This window comes from Myotis myotis, unplaced genomic scaffold, assembly GCF_014108235.1.
Source record: "Myotis myotis isolate mMyoMyo1 unplaced genomic scaffold, mMyoMyo1.p scaffold_m19_p_2, whole genome shotgun sequence".
In the NCBI taxonomy this organism is placed as follows: Eukaryota; Metazoa; Chordata; class Mammalia; order Chiroptera; family Vespertilionidae; genus Myotis; species Myotis myotis.
Genome location: NW_023416324.1, coordinates 165,530,653 through 165,554,395, shown reverse-complemented (window position 1 = coordinate 165,554,395; position 23,743 = coordinate 165,530,653). Strand labels below are relative to the sequence as shown.

The following is a 23,743-nucleotide window of genomic DNA, read 5'->3' as shown; positions in this document are numbered from 1 at the left end:
TATTAGGAGTTGGGGAAGATGTAGAGTAGTGGGGAATAAAAAGAAAAGAAAAACACTGGGAATAATTGTCCATCAACAAGAGAACAGATAAATTATGGTATGTTCATTCATAGACTATTATGCAGCTATTCAAATGAATGACCTAGTGTCAAATGCTTCATATGGGTAAATCTCAAGAGTACGTTAGCCCAGAAAAAAAAAAAAAACCAGTTGAAGAATGCTCTATGCAGAGTAGCATCATTTATATAAAATTTGAAAACAGGCAGTCTTACTTCAGCTCGTTCAGAGTTGTAGACACATGTGGTAAGAATATTAAAAACATGTTTGAGGATGGGAAGCGCCACATTTATTAAGCAGGTTACTTGTGAGGAGAGAAGGAGCGCAATGAGAACAGGGAAGCAATATACAGGAGCCTTCAGCTTTATCTGTCATATTTTATTCTGTTAAAAAAATATCTGAAGCAAATAGAACAAAGAATAAAGATTTTAAAAAGCAGGTTCAGGAGTCCAAAATTATTCTCTTAACTTTCCTGAATGTTTAAAGATAATGACCAGGGAAGATAGTTTTCATTGGAGGGAACACCAAAATGTAAACCCAGTGGAAGTATGTACTTTGTTTTAACCACTGCTCCATCCTCCACTTAGAAGAGGGCTGGGTACAGAGGAGGTACTCAAAAAATATTTGCTAATGAATGAACATCTGCAAAGGCAACGAGATATGTTAAAACACAGCGTGTTCAAAAGAGCTATCATAGTAATAGCCAACTTCTATTGAGGCCCACGTGCACCAGCCACTGACTTAACTATTTGGCCTGAGTTATTTCATTCCGTCTTTGCAACCATGTAAGGACCGTTACTATCCTCACTGTACAGATAAGGAAATGGAGGCTTAGAGAGAGAGGCAGCTTGCCTGAGAGCATAGTGGTTAGGACTATGCTCATCAAAAAAGTCTGGGTTTTATGCTATCGGTGGTTGCAAAATTTGGAACAGTAGAAATAAATGATACAAGGAGGCACATGAACACATACACACACCAGAGTGAAGGGTGACCAGGAGCAGATGGGGTGGGGAGGGTGCCTGATGGCCTGCGAGGGGAACACTGCAGTCTGCCTGGGCAGTCGGGAAAGGCTTGACCAGGAGGAGACATTTGAACTTGGCCGTGAAGGAGAAGTGCACCTACAAATGCCAGGAACCCAGCAATCCCTGCTCTGTGCCCCGTGGTGTTGTTCTGAGGATCCATTGCTCTGGACTGGGAGCACAGGGCCTGACTGCACAGGGCTGAGACCGCACACACGTGAAGACAAACTGGGGTGAAGGTAACCTTCAGCTTGAGAAAGTTCGCTCTCACCTTTACACACAGAGAGAAGAAAAAGCAACCCAGAGCTCTTCTTTGGAAGTCAGGACGGCAGTACCACAGGTAATTGCTTGGCCTCTAATAAGAGCTAACGTTCGAGCAGTTACCGTTCGCTGGGCCCTGGGCTGCTATCGCATGCTTTAATGCCTGATTCTCACACTCTTTGAAGCAGGTGGTCTTTCTCCCTTCCCGGGGGCGAGGAAACCCAGGCTTAGACAACCTAAGTATCTCGCCCAAAGCCCTATGCAGTTCGTAAGGGGTGGAGCTGGGATTTGAACCCACGGTTGTCAACGCTCCACCGGTGTTTTAGCCACTGCTGCTCACAGGCATTCATTGAAAGCAACAAGGTTTTTACTGCTTTCAATCAGAAGAATAAATGAGAATGTGATCAAGCATAATAAACTAGAAACCAAGCTTGCCATTACATTCATGAACTCGTGTCACATGTGAGGTGCTCCCATAAATGCTTGTGAAACGTGGTAGCATTTAGTTCAGGAAATGAAAGCCAACCCAGTGTCAATGATACACTTCTCTCTCATAGTAGTTTCATAAGTCTTTGCAGCACACACACAGGGACTCTCTGAATCAATGCCCCCACCCCCACCCTGTGGGACACACACACACACACACACACACACACACACACACACAAATACACACTTAGACCTCCTGGTGAGCTCCCACTGCTCCACCCACCCTCCCCAGGGCCCCTCCTCCTGCTCCTTGGCTCTCAGGCCTGACCACTGTCCTGGCTCCTGTCTTGGTGCTGCACTCCTGGAGGGCAGGCCTGGCTCTTTTCTCTCTCCGCCCATCACAGAGGCCTGCTTTGCAAACCTGCGCTGAGTGAATGGAGTCCCACACTCTCCCAAGCAGCCCACAGACATACAAACAGTGAGAACAAACGTAGGACAAGGGAAAGAACTGGAAGAGTTCTGCTTTGCAAGCAAAAGTAAATAAAGAGAACAATTCCTCCTTGCCCCAGGAAAAGGCACTATCACTTGGATCGGGTGTATTCATTTTATTCATTTATTGCATATTTGCCAGACAGGAGCCAGACCGCGGCCTGGAGGTGGCTGACGCCCGCACCCTCCCTTCCTCAGTAAACTCTGAAGGTAACCCTTTCTCCACCATCAAGGGGGGGCACAGAGATGAGGTGAACACAACCCGCATTCCCAGGCCCCCACGGTGAAGGCTGAAGCAAAGCAAGCAGTCACAATTCACACATGTAAAGGCAATTCTAGGAAAGGGGAGGGAGGGGGAGGAGACAGAGAGGTGGGTGTGAGGGCAGAGGGGAGGGCGGCAGAGACAAGAGAAAGGAAGACGGAAGCAACCTGTCTGGATTCTCCCAGTCACATCTAACAATACTCTGGTCGCCTTCTCATTCATTACAAGGTTTTCCCGTTGACTCAGACCAGAGCTCTCTCTCTGATTAATTTTCGGAAGAGCCGGCAGAGTTTCATCATAGCAAACACAATGACCCCGGTTATTACGGCCTGAGCGGCTAAAAGCAGAATATAAAGACTCCAGAACAGGCGGTGGTCCTGACCCTGGCCCTCGGCCACCGGCTGGGCCCGCGCCCAGGGCTCTGCGCTGGTTGGCACCCAGGCTGGGCGATCGCGGGCCACTGGCAGGGCCGGCCAGGTGGGGGCGAGAGAGTGGGGAGGCGGGCCCCCCGTGCTCGGGCACCCCAGGTCACCGTCCGACAGGGCCTGCAGCAGCAGACCAGGGCGCCGCCCTTGGCACCGCGGGGGCTCCTCCGCGCGGCCCACGAGGCCGGGGTGCTGTCTCAGCCAGGCCAGGAACGGCCGCAGGTCGCAGTCGCAGCGCCAGGGATTGTGCCCCAGCAGGACCTCCGCCAGCCCGGGCAGGTCCTCAAACACGTCGCCCGGCAGCGTCTGCAGCAGGTTGTGCTCGAGCCGGACCTGCTCCAGGCTGCGGAGGTCGCGGAAGAGCCCGCGGGGCAGGGCCCGCAGCGCGTTGTGGCTGAGCGACAGCTGGCGCAGCTGGCCGAGGCCGCGGAAGGCGCCCTCGGGGAGCGCTCCCAGGCGCGGGTTCAGGGTCAGCCCCAGGGCCCGCAGGCCGCTCAGGTTTCGGAAGGCGGCGTCCGGCAGGGTGCGCAGCTCGGTGCGGTTCAGCCACAGCCCCCGCAGGCCCGCCATCTCCCCGAAGAGCACGCCCGGGAGCTCCTCCAGCGGGTTCTCATCCAGCGCCAAGAAGGTCAGATTGTGCAAATGGAGGAAGAGTGCAGAGGGCAGGGACCGCAGCTGGTTTCTGGAAAGAGTTAAAATGCTCAGGTCGCGGAGCTGGTCGAAGGCCCCGGGCGCGAGGGAGTGGAGGCGGTTTCTGTCGAGCCGCAGCTCGGCCAGGGCGCGCAGGCTGCGCAGTAGCCCCGCGTCCAGAGAGACGAGCTGGTTGGAGTGGAGCACCAGTCTCTCCAGCTTAGCCTGGGCTCCGAGCAACCCCTGCGGCAAGTGAGTCAAATTGTTTCCCGATACATCCAGCACCCTCAGGTTCCCCAGGTGCGCGAAGAGGCCGGCGGGGAGGGAAACGAGTTGATTGTTGTTCAGAAGGAGATGCTGCAGGTTAACCAGGTTCCGAAACAGGTTTTGGTCAATGCGCGTTAGTTTATTGTGGCTCAAGAACAACTGTTCCAGGAGCACCAGCTGGTCGAAGAGGGAGCCTGGAAGATCCGGGATTTGGTTGCGCGACAACCTCAGGGTTTTTAGATTTATCAGGTCGTTGAAGGCGCCGGGGGCGACGGCGGAAATGTGGCTGTCGGCCAGTAAGAGGCGCTGCAGGACCGTCATGCCGCGGAAGCTGTCACTCCGCAGGGTGCCGCGGTCCATGCGGTACAGCATGATGACCGTGAGGTTGGTGGGCAGGCCGAGCGCGGCGATGCGCTCCACGTCGCCCCCCGAGCACTGCGCCGCGTCCCGGACGAAGCAGCTGCAGGCGGGCGGGCAGGGGAAGGAGACCAGCTGCGCGCGCAGGAGCGCGAGCACCGCGCACAGCAGGGCGGCCCTCAGCATGTCGGATGCCTGTGGACAACACACAAGGGCAAACGTTCGCGTGCGCTCTTGTAACCCTGGGCATTTACCGTTGCAGAGGCAGGATTCTTTCGCCAGGATTGTCACTGCCTCTGTAATCCATAGACAAGTAAGTCTCCCACTTTGCTTAGGGGTGCAGATTTTCCTGGGTGGTAAGAAGACATTCATTCGTTCTACACGCACACGTCTCATTCTTTTGTTTTACTGATTTTCCACTCTCCGTGCAAAGCATGGAAAGGAGAGCGTTTGCAAGCCAGAGAAAAGCCAATTCGTTACGTAGAGAGAACTCACTAAATAATTATTCTCACATTCAGGCTCCAGATTTCGCAGAGCAGTGCCCACCGTGAACATAGCTCTCTGCTCTTGACTCTATCCTTACCCAGGGGTGGTTGTAACCAAGTCACGGAGGGAACTGCAAAGTGTTCAAATGCCAGCCACCACCTGATTCCTTTGGTCACAACCATGTTATATCTGCAATACCAACTCCTCTACTACAACAATGGACACCCCCCCAAACAGCGAACACCCTCAGCCACACCGGGAAACGCAGGTAGTAATACTTACCACTCTATGCCAGGCGTTCTTCCCAGCACTTTATTTGAATCCATTCATTTCATCTTTACCTAACAGTCCTAACCATATGAGGTACATACTATTACTATCCCCAAAGAATGAAGAAACGAAGGCATGGGAAGTTTAAGGAACTTAACCAGGGTCACAGAGCTAGAATTGGAGAGTAGTATATCTGATTGAACCATAAATAAGAAGCTATCATTTCTAAGATGTTTAAAAATTAATACTTCTGCCATTGAATCATCTGTGAAATACACACAGTAATACTAATCTGCCAAAACAATGTTTCCCCAGTGTAATTTTACACAAATCGTTTCTTGTAGCTACCTATTATTTCTTATGCACACATGAACTCACCAAGCCCTCCAGTTGCCCATACTAATTTTAAAGTATTTGGCCTTACCTGAAATGGTACTGCACCCCAAAGCAACTGAAAGGCTTAGAGCCTCGCCTGTGATTCGGCACTTTCCAAAGGAAAAGGGCGGTACCCCTGCATCCTCAGGATAAAGACTTTAGCAGAATAAAAGTCATGGAAAGGGCCCTATCTCAGAAGGCATAGTTGGGATTTTTAATGACAAATATTTTCAAACTGAAAGCAACTATATATAACCTAGATCCTACTGTCAAGGCTGAATGACAAGAACGGGAGAGAGAGAAGTTTCTCCATAAATGGCACAACGTAACTCTGTGATGCTAGGAAAGCTTAGTGATACATTGCAGCTGCCACACCCCTAGCGGGGCCAGGCTTCCTCCCAGCTTCCTTTTCTTGCCACAGTCTCTAATCCAGCTCCCCTCCTCCTTGGGTGAATAATAAGGCTAAGACTACCCTCAAATGCGCCACTCAATTTCTTTTTAGAAATAATAAGGCTGAAAACATTCTCAAAGATGTTCAATTAGGCATCACCGGGTGAGTTGAAGGCTGTTCACATGTTCAGTTTCACTTAGGACTGTCAGACGGCCTCCCAAAGCAGCTGTCCCAGTACATGCTGCCACCTGCAGTGTGGACAGTCCCTGTGCTTCACAGCTCTGCCCATACTTGGAATTGATCTTTTAAATGTATTTTTGCAATTAATGTGAAATGATTGTCAGTGTGGTTTTTAATGAACTCGAGCCTCTTCATATTTTAAGGGCCACTTCATCTGAGAAATTGTTTTCTTTTGCCTATTTGTCTATATGCAAAATATGTATTCTTATGTCTTTAAAAAACTGAATTATAGGCATTTTAATATATTCTGGATACGAATCCTTTATTGGTTATAGGTGTTATGAATATCTTCAACTAGTTTGTGATTTGCCTTTTCACCTTCTGTATGAGGTCTTTTGACATAAGTCTTGTGGTAGGCAGTTATCAATCTTTTCTAATTTGTGATTTTTGTGTCTATTAAAATAGATCCCCCCTTTCCTCCAAAATCAGAAAACTATTTCCCTGTAATGCCTTAAGTTTATAGCTTTGTCCTCCACTTTTAGGTCTATTTAATCCATCTAGAGTTGGTTTTTGTGTATGACATGAGTAGAGTCCGGTTTATTTTTCCCATTAGGATAACCAGCTGTCCTAGCCCTGTTTATGTAAATCCCTTCTTCCCTGGGCGCTGTGTCAGCACTGCCAGCACCTCATCAGTGTGTGGGTCTGTTTCTGAGCTGTTTGAAAACCCTGCACCGTACCCCACGCTGAAATAACTTTTAATGTTACATTTTCTTACTACATTGGTGGGCATATAAATTGGGGCAAACTTTTCAGAGAAAAATTTAGTAGTATCAACCAAATTTATAATATGTATATTCTGTGTCCAGCCATTCCACCGATAAAAATACACTTCATAGATATGCTCATTTAGATATGTGCACAAAAACACTTATTGTGGAATTGTGACAGAAAAAGAAACAAAAATCTAAATGACCATCAACAGGGAACAAGTTGTTTAAATTATGGTGCATCCATGCAGTGGGATGCCTGGCAGACTTTAAGGTGAGTAAGGCTGAGCTCCAAGTGCTGACATACTTTCAAAGATACACTAAATGACAGGAAGCAAGGGCAGCAGAGCATATGCAACGGGATTCCACTTGTGTAGCATTTAAAAATATATTTACATGAGGATATATACATATTTTTTTCTACAATGATACACCAAGAAACTTTAGTATTCACCTTTTGGGGGAGAAGCCAGGGAACGGGTGGACTTCCTTACATACCTTTCTGTGAGGTTTAAATTTTTACTAAATATGCTTATATCACAATTGTATTTTAAAAATTTTAATGCAAAAATAAAGTGATTTGGGAGGGAAAATGGCATCATTAAGGAAAAAAAACATAAGGATAAAGGTATTAAAACACTAGAGAGAGTCAAGGCTTGAATTGTGAAAGAATACACATTAACCTCTGGAATCATTGAATGGAGTGGTACAGAAGTGGTCCTTAAATTATTTCATCCTGGTTGAGAAAAACTCCCCGATCCATGACATTTGCAGATGTGGAAAAAGCACTGAAATCCAAGCAGCGTTTGGAGCCAAATGTAGTTAAAGCCCAGTAAATGCTGTACTGACTGAAGTTACCTCTAAGTCATGAAGTCCTAAAGCACAGGGGAAGTCACTCCCTCTGTCAGGGATCATGGGCCGTCTTTCAGCTCCAGTCAGGGGAAGAAACAGCCCAGAACACACGCTGAGTCAGACATGCATAGGCACACCAAGCGAAAATGCTGGGGAGCCAATGTGATGGAGAGCTTGGGAAGAAGTGCTGTGGACTAATCAGGGACTTGGAGTCAAATTCCAGCCAAGCTTCTTTAGTCTATTTCCACAGGAAGACCTCCAAGTTTTGTTCTTTGAAGAGAGCAGGGCATTCTGATTGCCCAAGAAGGGAGAACTGGGTCCAGAAGTTGCAGACAATGGAGCAACACTGTGAGTCCATCCACTGAACAAATAAACACGGTGCCGAGAATCATTCTGAGCAATGAAGTTGACGGCTCTAGTGTTCAAGTCTTTAGAGCTGGGATCTATGAAACAGGTCGGAAATGTGCCGTCCTAATAGCTTCTGTGTAAGTCACAGAGCCCTGCCCTATGGGGTTTGGCCATTTAAAAGCAGGCGTCTGCCTGGATGCGACATGCTTTTCTTCCCCCGTAGGGGACAGAGGCCGGGCACAGCAGGAGTAACACCTGCAGAGTAACCACAACCACAACTATGAACAGGGACAGTCTCATTTCAAAGTCATAGAATTCCTTCTGTCCTTCCCTGCAGTATACGCTAAGAATAAAGCAACTGGCAGTAAGGGGGTAAGAGGAAGGAAAGATGAGAGGAACTGTGCCCACATCAGCAGGCTGTGGGGACATGATCATTTGCTATACAAACCACAGTGCATCGAAGAACTTGAGCTCAAAGTGGTGTTCATACCACCCAAATCCAGCAGATCACAGCCAGCCACACAGCCCATAGCAGAGGATGCGTGTCTCCTGCAGAGCCTGCCATACTAGGAGGCACCTTCCCAAGGACAAAGGCCCGACACAAATTGCCTTCTCTGGGGTTTCTGTGGCCAGCAGTTAGCTCCACAGCTTCCCTCCCCTTGGAGGGCTCCTTTGGCACCCACAGATGCCACCTCACTTCAAACGCACCACGTCTTACACAGTGTTAGCTTTTGATCTTCCCAACTATTAAGAGACTAACTCCCTAATTTTATAGTTCACCATTTCCCTCAGACCTCCTGACACTTAACATTTGGCTCTACACTGTATGTGACTGATAGGTTTCCGCGGATGGTCACAGACATAAGTGTGGAATGCTGTATTTATTTCCTTCAAACACCCAGTTAGCCTGGCTGTGGGGCTCAGTGGTTAAGTGTCAACCTAGGAACCAGGTGGTCACAGTTTGATTCCCAGTCAGGGCATATGTCTGGGTTGTAGGCTCAATCCCTGATTGTGAAGGAGGCAGCCAATCAATGATTCTCATCATTGATGTTTCTTTTTTTTAATTGTTAAAAAATATACTTTTATTTCAGAGAGGAAGAGAGAGGGAGAAAGATAGAAACATCAATGATGAGAATCATTAATTGGCTGCCTCCTGCACACCCCCCTCTGGGATTGAGCCCACAACCCAAGCATGTGCCCTGACCGGAAATGAACCTCCTGGTTCATGGGTTGATGCTCAACCACTGAGCCACTGTGGCCAGGCGCCATCATTGATCTCTCTCTCTCTCTCTCTCTCTCTCTCTCTCCATTCATCTCTGAAATAAATAAAAACATCTTTTAAAAAACAACAAATAACAACCCCAATGTTATAAAAAAAAATAAAGAAATGGGAAAGTATTAAGCAGGAAAATAAACCCATTTAACTAAAAAGGAAACATGTATCAAGACACAGAAAAAAAAAAGAAATCTATTTTATTCATTTAGATTTTTATTTTGAATGCTTCAATCAAAAAAAATTTCATACGGTTATTTACAGTGCTGAATGTACAATTATGAATGTATGCCTTTTTGACATCAGGGTACCATTCTTGAGCAGCAATATAATTTTAAAAATATAAAGATGCAATATCATTTCTGATATAAAGTTTCTTAAAAAAATTCCAAAGCCTTAGGGAATTAACAAATCATAACAGGAAGTTAACTATTTTATTAATTTAATGTGCACATAATTACCAAATTTTAATACATTAAAAAATATGTGTAAATACCCACAGACTGTACAAAAATTAACATCCCATATTTTGCTAAAAGCTCCCAACCACCTCCCACCATAAATATACAAAAACCTATTTCAGATATGTCAAAATTACATGCAAGATATCTTAGAATGTTTTCTAAAGCTTGAATTTTGCTCTTCTCTGAACAGTGTATGTATAGCTGTTTTGGAAACAGAATATATAAACACTGATATTTTTACCATGCCTTTGAAACTGCGCAGTATTTTCATAAACAGGGATAACAAAATAAATACAGTAAAAACTGCAACAGTTTTGTTTAAATGCAAGTGCAATTTGGAAAGCTCTCAAATGCAAGGATTATAAAACTAATATAAAAAGTATTCATTTTGTTGTTGGCTTAGCCACTTTTATTCAAGCATTATTTGCAGCAATGCCTTACAGCAGTTGGTGCTAGAAGATACAAAACATAGTCACCACTATTTATATTTGAGGGAGAAAAAAAACTTTAAACAACCCTGAGGGAGACACACATTAAAAATCTTGTTATTTATTTAAAAAGTTAAAAAGTTACATATCATTATTTCACAATTGTTTTCCCGGACATTTCTGTCCTTAAGTATGTGCATAAATAAAATTTAAAGCGGCAATATTTATTAATCTTAATAAACCAAAATAATATATGTACAGATTTTAAAGTTTACGTCTGTATACACTCAAATAATTTAATGTGAAATTAAGAATCAAAATTACTATGTAATGGTGACCTACAGAGAGAGAGAACTCTATCTATGGCACTGAGTAGGACCCACACCTATATTCACAAACATTCCTCAAATAATATTCTGGAAGCCATCAATTACAACTTGAACAACCCACTTAGTTCAAATCTAACTTCCTACAAATGCTTTTCCACCTACCTAAAAACCTTATTCCTTTGAAAGCAATATAGACAGATGAGATATAAAACCCTTATAAAATCTAAATGTTAAAAAAAGGGAGGGTGTAAAAAATATCGCTCTTTATGACCATGCTCTTAAAGATGTTAAATACAGTCTGATAATTGGGTTTTTAAGCTGCTACTAGTAATTACCTTAATTATATGCTTCAGTATTTAAATCAAAGAATAAGATTTACAATTCTGGGAAATCACTGAAGAATAACACTTATACATGTTGAAAATAAATGTGGAAATTATAAAACAATCAAGAGAATAAGTATAGAAAACAGTGCTAATAATTCACAGCTCAAGAGGTCTAAGATGCATAGCTTCATAGAATCATTCATGGAACAACTGTTCTTATCTAATGTGTATTAATAGCATATTATTTTTTTTATGGAAACTTTTTTTTGTGAGAATCATCAGTGGCAATAGCAATAACAGTGATCCTGAGTGTAACTTACATTTTTCTATAGTCACCAAACATCATTCATATCTCTGCACCAAAAAAATGAGAATCATTTGATTCTACAGTTCTGCGTAACATTTGGTAAATTGGTAAGTACAGATGTACACCCATGCTACTGGTTAAGGAAGAACACAGGATAATATCACATACTTATAGAAGTTTAGTGTCCATTTTACAGCAGTATCAGTTTCCTTGTTTATCCATAACTGTGGACTTTGTCAAACTACTGGATCTTACCTATAAAGACATTTTTAAAGTTACTTTTATTTTGTTTAGAATTTAAACATTATCTAGGCAAAACAGAAAGGTGAAAAATATTATTCACATTTCATTTGATTCAATGAATGTCTATTCTTTAACTTTATTTCCATTTTTCTTTTCTCCCAGAAAATGCCACCACCAAAGTATGTTCATTTGTAAACATCCAATCCAAAATAGGTAAACTCTGACCTCTGGCGCCACCTAATGGCACAAAACAAATTCTCACCAAGTTCATACTGCTTTGAACAAATTTAGCAGTTGTTCAAAAACCACTCATTTATTAAGCCTTATTATTGATAGAATAGACATACATCAAATCTTTAAAATTTTAGAAGGCAAAAATCTAACTAAAAAAACTAAAAAATAGCAAAAAGCAAACAAAAAGCTAGCTCACTACTATCCAATGTTTTTAGAAAATTAAAAAAGCAGAAAATAAAAGACATTTAAAATAATATAAAACCTGAGAGGGGGGAAAAAACAGGTATGGAGAGATATCAGAAAGATAGATCCACATCTATTACAAAAAAAATAATTTTTTCCTAATGAAAAAGGTTTACAACATTTAACTAAAGCCAATTACACTACTGACCCCAGACAGCACAGACACATTAACAGTTTTGAGGGACATCTCCAGAAGTCAGTGAAGCACCTTGCTGATTAGAAAAATAAAACCCAGGCAGTTTGTACAGAAAATATAAAACCATAAGTGGAAATTACCTGAGTTGTTCTATAAGCAACACCATAAAACTCACTCCTAACTCTGGATTATCAAAGGAATCTGGTGTATGTATATATAGAATTCTTTGGAAGAAATGTTGGAATCAAGTGAAAACAGGCTTTTTAACTATTTTCACTAGAGCCTAATCATAAATTTAGGGCCTGTATATAAACAAGGACCTTTTCTAAGAGGAGTTGTGAAAGTAAATTTAAAGGTGTAAACTAAGTCTCAAGGGCTAATGTCTAAAACCCTACCAAATACCAACTTCCTTCTATACCTTATATAGAGTATCACTGAGGGTAATAATCAAGAACACTGTGGAAATAATAATATTCAGAGTTACTGAATAAAGAAAGAGGACGTCACAGATTATTAATTTAGCTGGCATGCCAATCTTTTATTTTTGTTTCTTTTGTTTAAAAAAAAAAAAGCTCTGAAATCAGCTACTGTATCAGAAGGAACACAGATTTGAAATGATGCCATCTGACACACAGGATCAGGAAGTCCTAAATTACATTCTGTTCAATACTGCTACTAGCATCCCACTGAGACTGATTCGCTATGTTATGGTGATGATTTGACATGATCCATTTTCTTTAACTAAAGCTTTAGCTTCTGTTGTTGTCTGAGGTTTTGGTGGCCATTCCGGGTCAACCAAGAGCTCCTGAGCCAGATACATGTACTTTGCTTTCGGTATCTTCTTTCTACAGTCAAGGGCACAGGACAAGCAGCATTTCCCCCAATAATCCACTGACTCCTAAGGAAATAAGAAAAAAGAACACCCCAGAAGATTAAAGGCTGCTTGTTTTTAACAAATTTGTTAAAGCAGAGTATGTCAACACAAAAAAATAAGACGAAATGACTTTTGAGCATAAACAAATGAAAAAAAATCCATGTAAAAAAGTAAGCTTTCAATTATTTAGGAACATTTTTAAAGGTTAGATGTTTTAGTTATCAATGTAATATACTTTATTTTATTTAGGTTATATAGACCTAACCTCTTGTGTATGTATACTTTTTTTCCCATGTATAGATACATTTTTAAAATAACTTGCAGATCTGGATAACACAAAACATCTATTGCATCAAGAATTATTTTGCCGAAACCGATTTGGCTCAGTGGATAGAGCGTCGGCCTGCGGACTGAAAGGTCCCAGGTTCGATTCCGGTCAAGGGCATGTACCTGGGTTGCGGGCACATCCCCAGTGGGAGATGTGCAGGAGGCAGCTGATCGATGTTTCTCTCTCATCGATGTTTCTAACTCTCTATCTCTCTCCCTTCCTCTCTGTAAAAAATCAATAAAATAAAATAAAAAAATCCTTATTAAAAAAAAAAAAAAATTATTTTAAACTATTCAGAAAGAGAAAATATTTTTAATATTTTAATATTCAATATGGAAACTCTCATCTTCTATCCTAAACTATCCTTTGGTACTAGATCATTTTTGGAAGAAAGCAGTGTAAAAAATATCATTGTTACTGTTAATATTACCTTTTAAAACATAAAACATTATGAAAATATTGTTAGGTCAAAATTAGAACTTAGATCATGTTTAATGTCATTCACTTCTTTTAAAGCCACATTTTCATTCATACAAAAACAATTTTATTTTATAATGATGGTTACCCTTGATGCTCTACCTTTAAGAGGAGGTACATACAAAGCTATAAAGCAAGTACTATTTCTTAGTATTATTTCATTATAAAAAGCTCTGCTGTCATTGAAATTCTTCTGATTAATTCTGATGTTTTTAATGACTGTGATCTTAGATAAATAATTCTTGAAGAACAAGAAAGCAGAGTCCCTTGTTATTGTAAAGAAATATAAATGCAGTAGAGGCCCTCAGAATTTATCTTAACTGAAATTTGTGGTAAAGAAATGAAATAAACCCAGTTGGTTGGGTGTTGTCCCGTGCACCGAAAGGTTGTCGGTTCCATTCCCAGTCAGAGCACATGCCCAGGTTGTGGACTCAATCCCCAGTAGGGGCGTGTAGTAGCCAGCCGATCGATGTTTCTCTGTCACATCGATGCTTCTATCTTTTTCTCCTTCTCCCTTCCTCTCTCTCTAAAATCAATACAAAATCTTTTTTAAAAATGAAATAAAAGTAAACAACTATACCAAGAACTAATTATATTCACCTGTAAAGAATGATCAATTTTTAATTATTTTGGCTTTTGTTTCTCCAAAGCAAAATCAAATCCCAGGCTTTTTATTCTGCCATTAATACATAACCCAGTCTACAACTAGGTCTAATCTCAATTGAAACAATCTCACAAAATGGAAGCATAACATAACGGAGAGGAGCATTCTAATGTTAACATCCAAAATATTTTCATGATCAAGAAAGGCAGATTTGTTATAACATATGTGTTCAGAAACATGTTTCTACATTTGCCAATGGAGAACAGCAAAATACTTTAATATGAAAACTCTTACACTTTTCTACATTTGGACTTGGTAGGTCCTCTTATTTGATTGAGACAACCACCAGGAACCTGCTACTCTTTCCTTCTCCAGAACAGTGGGCATGTGGCAGCACTGAGATCACTATAAATAATAACTGAATGCTTTTAAAGGTCTGCTTACTTTGTCAACAAAACACAGTAAGCTGCACTGCTATACAGAATTTATAGGCAAAAACTGTGGTAACAAGTAAGTTATACTTTACAATTCTGGGGGGAGAGAGGAGGTACAGATTTTATGATTAGCCATCTAGCTATAAAGAGAGCTATTACCATCACCTTAAAAGAAGCCCACAAGATGATACAGGATTCTTCAGGTGATCCAAATAACTAACAATTCCTTTCCAGGGTAGGCTCGTACACAACAAACCTTAACATTTAATCTGAGGTGAGGGCTCACTACTTGGATCTTTTTTCCAAGGTGTTTAAAGTCTTCAATTTAGTTGCAGAAAAGACCATTGTTCCTAAATCAATCTGAAAGCCGTCACTTTTTATTTTATGGCATGTAGCACTTCTAAAGGATCACAGGAAGAGATTAATGGTGAATGGTGATTGTAGGAAAACAAACAAAGAGACAAAACAAAAAACCAGAAACATATGGCCTTGTCTGTCCAGATGAGCCGGCAGGGTTGAAGGACAATGCAGAGTTAAGGAAAGTCACAGCCAAGTGTATTCAAATTGAAGACATACATACACATCTCTAATCCACTGTTCCCTACCTGTGGAAAGTGAGGCAAGCAATAAAATTAAAGCCAATTTCATTGCAAACAGAATCTCAATTGAATAGCATTTTTTCTTTTTTAAATCCTCACCCGAGGATATGTTTATTGACTTTTTTGAGAGAGAGAGAGAGAGAGAGAGAGAGAGAGAGAGAGAGAGAGAGAGAGAGATAAAGATGTGAGAGAGAAACATCAATTGGTGCCACCCCAATTGGGAGAGCGAATCTGCAACTGCTTGGTGTATGGGACAACACTTCAACCAACTGAGCCATCCAGCCAGGGCTGAATAGTATTCTTTTTACATTACCATGTATGTTTTAAAAAATCCTCATGGCCCTATTAAAAGCAAGGTACACTTGTTATCATTCAGAAAAAATAAACGAAGTCATAAGAAACACTAGGGGTATCCCCTCCACTGTAATTAGACACGTATTTTGTTCTCGTGTCCTCACTTCCCCAAACATCATACACAAAAAATATACTATAAGCAAGCATAGATTTGTTAGTTTGCAAGCACAAACATACCACACACATCCTCAAACACAATATAACACACCGGTAGAGAAAATAAAAGGTGTTACAGGCATGCTGGAATGAAAAATAAATCCAGAGAGAAGATGGTGGCAAGAGGAGAAAAGCAAGCACTGTGCACTAGAAAGTGAAGAGGGGGAGCATCACAGGACTCAGAATGAGCACTTAGATCTCCCTGAACACCTAGGGATAGGTCTCAGAAGCAGGAGAACACATGAGCCATAGCAACTGGAGCTTTTGGTTGGCTCCTGAAAGGAAACCCTGGTTAAATAACCACGTGTATCCCTCGGAAAAGGGAAAGAGGCTACCACAGACCAACCACAAAGAACTTCCAAAAAGATCTACAGCTAAAATTCCCCTGCTTCTTAGACCATTACAAACTGTTCATTCTAGAACCCCAATGCCAGTTTAATCTTTGCAGTGTCTTTTAGGAAATGTTTTCATGGGTAGCATGTAAAATATAAAGCCAGGCTTGCAGGACATGTTATAATGGTACTATGGTTTTCATAAAAGTCTTCTTCCATACCAATCCTGAATATAAAACAAATAAGGACAATTAGAATTATCATTACATCTACATAAGCCCGAACAATATTCTAAGTGGCATAAAGACTATAGCTAACACTTGGATTCCCCCCCCTCCACCCCAAAAAAGTAAAATATAACAGGCACAAATCCTCAGGCAGGATCAAACTACAATTCTAGTTCCACATCTACCACTAAGCAGCCACCAAGACACCAAGAGACCATGTAGCACAGATCTTCTCAAACAGGGTAAAGCTGTATAGAGATGATGGGGCACTCCACTAAAAACTTTCAGTAGATCAAGGATGAAGTTCAAAGGCATTTATTGAAGAAAACGTTTCCTTGAAAACCACTGTATATCAAGATTTTTGTTTTTTGGTCAGAGAATAAATCTTAACATCTGAGAAATACTTAGCTACATAAAAGTTTTAACTTTGATTATTTGCATGGTTTACTTAACCTGTTTTCAATTTCATTCAGGCCACCTAGCATCCAGAAGCAAAACAATCAGTATAGGAAATAAATTAGTATTATGTAAAAACCCTTCCTGTATCTAAATTAGGTTAGCTGCATGAATGTTCAGTAGGCCAAGTACAACACGGTATCTATTAAATAAAAAGTGATACTTATTTTGTCTTTAAAGACTAGATAGGAGCTTTTTGGCCTAGAAATATTATGGGCCTGGGTTACAGGTAAATGTGAATCTGAATCCCAGTTCTAACACTGTTTCCTCATCTGTGGAATTGGGAGAAACTGAAGACATTTCTATATCTTGAGATTGTAGTAACAATTAGAGAGAATTTATATAAAATGCCTCATACGGTGTCTACCATAAAAAGCAGGTATTGACAACAGTAGCTATGGTTTGTCTCCATTTTGTCATGTGATTGTTATATTAACTTACACCTATATAGACCCCATATATGAGGCAATGTGGAATAGTGGGAAAACACTCCTCCTGAAATCAGAAACCATGGCTTCAACTCCCAACTCTGCCATTTCATTAGATGCAAAATTTTGGCAAGTGGACTGAATGCTATTTCTCTACGTATAAAATGAAGTTAGAAATGCCTTAAAATTGGAAGGATCCTGGAAGTGTAAAGCACCTTGTAGATCACCAGATTTTTTTTGATATGGTTACCAGAGATTTCCAGGTGAGGTTCTTGACTTCCCAATTCAAGTGTCTAAGACCTGAAGCCTAGTCAAGATTCTCTAGCTTTCAACCCAACTCAATGGTCCCTGGGTACATATGGTAAGGAAGGAAAAGAAGAAAGAAAAATTTTCTTCTCTCGACATTAGTATAGAAGGTTGGGAGTTGCAGTTTGAGAAGACCTCATGGGATTCTCGGTAGAAAGCGCACATACAGAATGGGAAAATGTGGAACAAGAGTTTGTGGTGAGGGACAATTATGGCAGCCACAGAAATCCTAGGTGTAGCTGGCACCCTCGACTTTACTTTCTTTTTCACCTATGGCAGGTACTACTGACATCTGGGACTAGACATCTGGGTTGTCCTGCATACTACTATAGGATGTTTATTTAGCAGCATCCCCAGTGTCCACCCAACTACATGTTAGCAGTAGCACCCCCCCATCCCCAAACCGTGACAACCAAATATGTCTCTAGGTACTGCCAAATGACCCTGATTGAGAACCACAGCCTTACAGTAATATGATTAACTAGAGGCCCGGTGCACAAATTTATGCATGGGTGGGGTCTGGCTGGCCCACCCTGATCAGGGGCAGGGCAGGCCAGGGGAAGGGGCCGTGGGCAATCAGCCAGCCGGCCTTACCCACTGGTCAAATTCCCAATCAAGGACACAATTTGCATATTAGGCTTTTATAGGATTGGCCCTTGAAGAGTCATAAATATGAAGAGTGACACTCCATTACACACACAAATGTCAGAAGACAAAAGTTTATCATTCTGTGTTAAGAGGTTATAAATACTCTTTTTTTTTTTTTTTTAAATAAATACTCTTTTTAAAGCCAATAATTTCTTAATCATGACCATAGAAAATGAAGACTAAAATTCTTGTCTAGTCAATGATTCTCAGAACTGGTAAGCACACGGGACATGCTAGAGCTACCTGCACTAGACCACTCACTCTCTCTACCTTCACTCTCTCCCCTAAATGCTTCAGAGGTAAGACTGCATGTGAGAGGCACAAACTCTTAAAAATGAGGGCAGATACTTATTAATAAATATTTAAAAAATAGAGATGTAGGAAATGATAGGATTTTCTTCCATTTAATTTTGGTTGAACAATGAAGAGGGATTCCAATTCAAATGTTTACAGCTTTATGATACCCAATTTTGACTAAGTTGGGGTATAACTCCTCTTCAGAACCTGCATTTACTTCCTGTCAGTCATAGATCTCCCTGGAAAAGCTGATAACTCACAGTAAATATTTTCCTTGGTTTGTGCCTTACCAATACAAGTCTCTCATATGAGCCAAAGTTAACTTCTGAAGTAATGTAGTGAGGTAATCAAAAGGAAAGAAATATAGACACAGGAGATTTAGCTAAAGGAACTGAGTCCCTAATACAGTTCTGGTCATACCCACTACTAAGGCATTATACTGCTTTGAGAAAAAGAAACTGAAGCTGATTCCAAACTCATCCCATCATTATAAAACTACTAGAGGCCCGGTTCACGAAATTCATGCACCGGTAAGGGTCCTTAGGCCTGGCTGGCGATCAGGGCTGATGGGGGCCTTCCAGCTGCTGGCCAGGGCTTCCTTCCCCAGCTGCCGGCTGGGGGCTTCCTTCATTCCATGCCACCCCTGGTGGTCCGCGGACATCATAGTGAGCAATTGAACTCCCAGTCTCCCGGTCGAACTCCCAAGGGGACACTGTGCATATTAGCCTTTTATATATATAGATCACTACTCATCCATCATGAAGCTTTAGAAAAAAGAATAGCACTCTCCAGGACCTCTTATCAAAGGATCATCTGGTATTACACTGGGCATCAAGCCTGCCAAATTACCAAATAAAACTCAAGAAGTTGCTACTTAGGTTAAAAAAAAAGCTAAAAATAAGTGAATAGCCCAATTCAGCAATGCCAAGGAATCCTTTTGAACTCTATAAGTTTCCTTGCATGGCTCATGATGAATAAAAGATTTAGATACAGAAATCTTTAGTAAAATATTTAGGATACCTCATCCACCTACAAACAAAGGGGTAAGATAATGAGGAGGTGAGACTGCATCATTAAGTTCTCTATACCCAAAAAGCTGTAGAGCCCTGGCCGGTGTTACTCAGTGGTTACAGCATCAGTCCCAGGTCTGAAGGGTCTCACATACCTGGTCAAAAACATGTACCTGGGTTACAGGTTCCCTCCCTCCCCTCAGTGGGACATGTGGGAGGCAGCCAGTTGATTTGTCTCTCACATCGATGTTTCTCTCTCTCCCTCCCTGCCTCCCTTTCATTCTCTCTGGGAAGCAATGGAAAAAATATCCTCAGGAGAGGATTAACTGAATAAACAAACTGTAGAGCTGTATGTAATTCAATGGCATCGGTTTAAAAAATAAGACTAATATTTTCTATGAAAAAACTATAGGTCAAAACCCTAACACCAGGAAATGGGTTTATATCTCATTCTCTTTTTTTTATCACTGCACTTGCATATCTTTCAAATAACAAGTAATATAATGGGTCCAAAAGAATAAAAAATCCTAAGCCATGGTTTGTATAAAAATGAGCACTGCCTGAAAATTTTCTGAAGGATAAAAGACATATGCTGAGAAAAGTCTAAAAGCCACCCAAAATTAAGATACAGTAACAATAAATCAGAAATAATTGCTGAAAATTTTGACCTTTGGACTCCGATCCATTTAGAAATAATTCCTATTTCATAACTTTGTTTACATACATGTCATTTAGCTTCTAATGGGACTCATGAAAACCAAAAAACATAACATTTAAGCCAGACAGAAATGGAAAAATTAACTCTCACCACTGAGGACAAGACCTTTACATAAACACAAGATAAGGATTGGAATGGAAAAAAGACTTATGAAATTTCTGAAGTCCTGAGAAGCCTGTAACAAAGGTCTGCCGTGAATTTTCTAGGACTCCTTACAAGAAATGAAATGCCAGGCATATGGAAAAAGGTTGAAGCAACACACAACAGAACACCAGTCTACAGAATGCAGAGTATACACTGAGAGAGCCTGGGTATACATGAAGAATTGAGAGCAAGTGCTGAATTCCAACCTGTGCTGGCTGTGTGGTGGTGAAGCGATACTCTCCTTGTCTGTCTCGATTGAACACAACTTTCCAAAGGACCATGTCAAGGCAGAAGTTCTGAGAGATATTCCAGTGAGTTAAGAATTAAAAATGACTATGTCATTCTTTATTAATGTGCACATTTAAAAAGGATCACACAATGCTGAATCATTAGTAAAAAACATGACTTGATTGTTATATAGAGAATTTCAGTTAATATTGCAAACAGACAAAAAATAACATGACTTTTATGATAAATGCAAATCATCATAAAATTCTTGATAAAATGGGACCTCTACATTTTCCACAAAACATGACTTTTATATGAATAGTCGGTCTCCCCATATTAAAATAATGCTTATAATCCAGTCTTTTTCTTAACAGTGAGTTATTTCCATTGAATATTTAAAATTAATTCTATATGTAGCTAAATCTATATATGAATATGATTTTCAGAATCCAACACAAATAATTCTTTTGATTGTGAGCAAGAGTAAAACATTATGAGGGTTTATAAAAGGATTCCCTAAAAAAATCTGTTTTTAAAAATATATATATACATATATCTTAAACATTTGAGTGAAAAGTTGAACTTATCCTATAGAAAAAGAAAAGCTTTTAAAATACAATGTCTTGGATGTGCTTTCTATAGACCATACAATAGCAAAAACACATTCCAGTGGGCACTTTAAAAAGATCAGTTTCAGTACCATAAAATCCATGCTGCCAACTATGGTCCAAATTTAAATACAAAGTCATCTTTTAGAAAGATAACAAATTAAGCATCATTTCCAAGTCTAGAAATATTATCATTAAAGTATGTATTTCACAAATTACCTAATTTTAATTCAAAATCATGTCCTATGAAACCCTTCACTTAAAAATCACACCTGTTTCCATTTCATATGCTGTTACTGTAGAAGAGAATAATAATAGTTTGGAGAACAGACAAAATTATATTAACAAACAGCAAATGAGAACTCAGCAGTTTCTTTTATAGAAATGGACCTAAAGGCAATCCTAATAGGAGAGTAATTGTACAATGCACAATGGATCAGAGAGTCCTTATGACCTCTAGAGGGAATTTAAAAGCAAATATCAAAGAGGAAGTTCCACTAATCAATGCTGAGACTGGGTAAATTCATAACAGTCATTATTTTATACTCTCAATAAACTCTATTATTAATATTTATGACTTTTCATGGAGAAAGTCCCCCTTCTTCCTTAAATGGGAAATTGTACCATATATCACAGGACTCAGTGGTACTAGCCCACTCTGATTTCTTGGCCACCAGTTAATGGGCTGCCTGAACACCAATCTCCACCCCCATCCCCACCCCACAACCCGTCCAGTTTGGTGGTTTCCTCTTTATTGATGTGCCTCCTACCTTCCCCCAACAATTCTGAGCACCAATCTTCTCTCCTTTCTATCAATCACTAATTTTTGCTAACTCACTGCTTATTTTCTCCTATCTGTATGAGTGTAGCTAAGTAATATCCCTTAATATGACTACTATCAGTTAATGGAAATGTCAGAAGAAAAAGCTAAAAAAACTTAACTAAAATGAAACTGAAACTTTGTAGGCTTCCATAATACTACTTGTTCTCTTCCCCCATTACCATTAAATCACCAAGAATGCCAAAGCAGCAAGGTAGCCATTTGATTATCTGAAGTGCTTACCTCCACCATGATAGATACAAGGGCATTTACAAGAACAATGATGAGCATAGTTATACGCCACTGATATGGTACACACACAATCTGTAAGACAAAATTTTTTAAGTTAAAATAGTAGTATGTAGTTTATATTTATGGCATTACATCATAACTTTAAAATTAATTTAATTCCTATTATGTACCAAGCACCTTCACATAAAATACGTACTCAATCCTCAATAGTGCCACAAGTTAGATATTATATCCACTTTTCAGATGATAAAACTCAAAGTGTAAATAACTTAAGTTTAAAAATAATATTAAAGTGGCTGAGCTTAGTCAGATCTTCATCACTCAGATTGAACAGCTCAAGCCTTACTAGACCATAAATTTCTAATAAGCCCCTATTTTTAATTATTTTTTTAATTTTTTTTTATTGATTTCAGAGAGGAAGGGAGAGGGATAGAGAGAGAGAGAGAGAGAGAGAGAGAGAGAAACATCAATGATGAGAATCATTGATTGGCTGCCTCTTGCACCACTCCTCCCCTCCCCCCCAATGGGGTGGATCAAGCCCACAACGCAGGCATGTGCCCTTGACCGGAACCGAACCTGGGACCCTTCAGTCCGCAGGCCAACACTCTATCCACTGAGCCAAACCAGCTAGGGCTAATAAGTCCCTATTTTTTAAATAAAATCTTGTCTTTAAACAATGAAGCAGATACTGATCTAATAATAAAATATTATTCAAAACTCTATACTGATATAAGGACAAGTGCATAAAAGAACTATATAGATCAATTTAAGAAATACAACCTAAATTTTCACTTTAAAATCTGTGATAAATTTTTAAGGCCTAAAAAAGAGAAGAAAAAAACCTATTTACACATTCATCCTTTCATCAGCAAATACACACTGAGTGAATATCCAAGATACTGTGCTAGGTGGCGAGGAGTGATATGATCTAATGTTTTAGAAAAACATTTAAGACTTCAGCAAGAAGGATCTGAGGGGTGAAGACTACTATAGTGATCCAGACAAAAGGTCATAGTAGCTTGAATTAAAATGGTGGGCATGATAAGAAATATGGATTTGGTCTCTGTCCCTGGTTCATGACATTTAGCTCTTAAAACTCATGTAATTTCCTAAGTGATGGAGGCAATAGGGAGTGTCTTATACAGAACTTCTAAATCCCCTGGAATGCTTTTTGCTCTAATGAGGCTACTCTGGGTGGGCTCCTGAATAGCTTCAGGATGGGGGTTGCCCACCAGAAAGACTAAGCCATGATCAGAAGCTTGGAACTTTCAGTTCCACTTCCTCATCCTCCAGGAAGGAAAGAGGGGCTGGAGATTGAGTTAAAAATTGATCATGCCTAGTGATGAAGCCTCAATTTAAAAAAAAGAAACCTAAACTAGAGGTTTTAGAGACATCCATGTGCTGGGAGAGTGGCACATCCCAGCTCCACAGGGACAGAAGCTCTATACTCTGGGCCCTTCCAGAAGACCTCGGCCTACATAACTCTTCATCTGGCTAATCATTTGTACCTTTATGATAGTCTTTATAATAAACTAGTAAACATAACTGTTCCCCTAAGTTCTTTGAGCCATTAAAGCAAATTATCAAACCTGAAA

General features: G+C 40.5%; 2 protein-coding genes across 13 annotated transcripts in view; both read right to left on the bottom strand.

Moving 5' to 3' along the window:
* Position 1: 1 nt before the first annotated feature.
* GP5 (glycoprotein V platelet) lies at positions 2–6,274 on the bottom strand. The gene is made up of 2 exons (XM_036352410.1): positions 5,377–6,274; positions 2–4,391 (listed from the first exon to the last, which is right to left on the bottom strand). Exon 2 carries the CDS (start codon positions 4,380–4,382, stop codon positions 2,760–2,762), a length of 1,623 nt encoding a protein of 540 aa, XP_036208303.1. The 5' UTR covers positions 4,383–4,391; positions 5,377–6,274; the 3' UTR covers positions 2–2,759.
* Positions 6,275–9,336: 3,062 nt separating this feature from the next.
* The window catches only part of ATP13A3 (ATPase 13A3), a 108,315-nt gene continuing 93,908 nt past the window's right edge, over positions 9,337–23,743 (bottom strand). For 3 of the 12 annotated variants that reach the window (XM_036352758.1, XM_036352765.1, XM_036352764.1), the window contains 3 exons: positions 22,140–22,220; positions 20,447–20,536; positions 9,337–12,746 (listed from right to left, as the gene is read on the bottom strand). In XM_036352758.1, the coding sequence (XP_036208651.1) occupies positions 12,549–12,746; positions 20,447–20,536; positions 22,140–22,220 (369 nt within the window). In that variant the 3' untranslated portion in view covers positions 9,337–12,548. Of the gene's footprint in view, positions 12,747–20,446; positions 20,537–21,295; positions 21,373–22,139; positions 22,221–23,743 lie in introns of those variants that run through there. The other 9 variants (XM_036352759.1, XM_036352757.1, XM_036352760.1 and 6 more) reach the window with 6 other exon arrangements.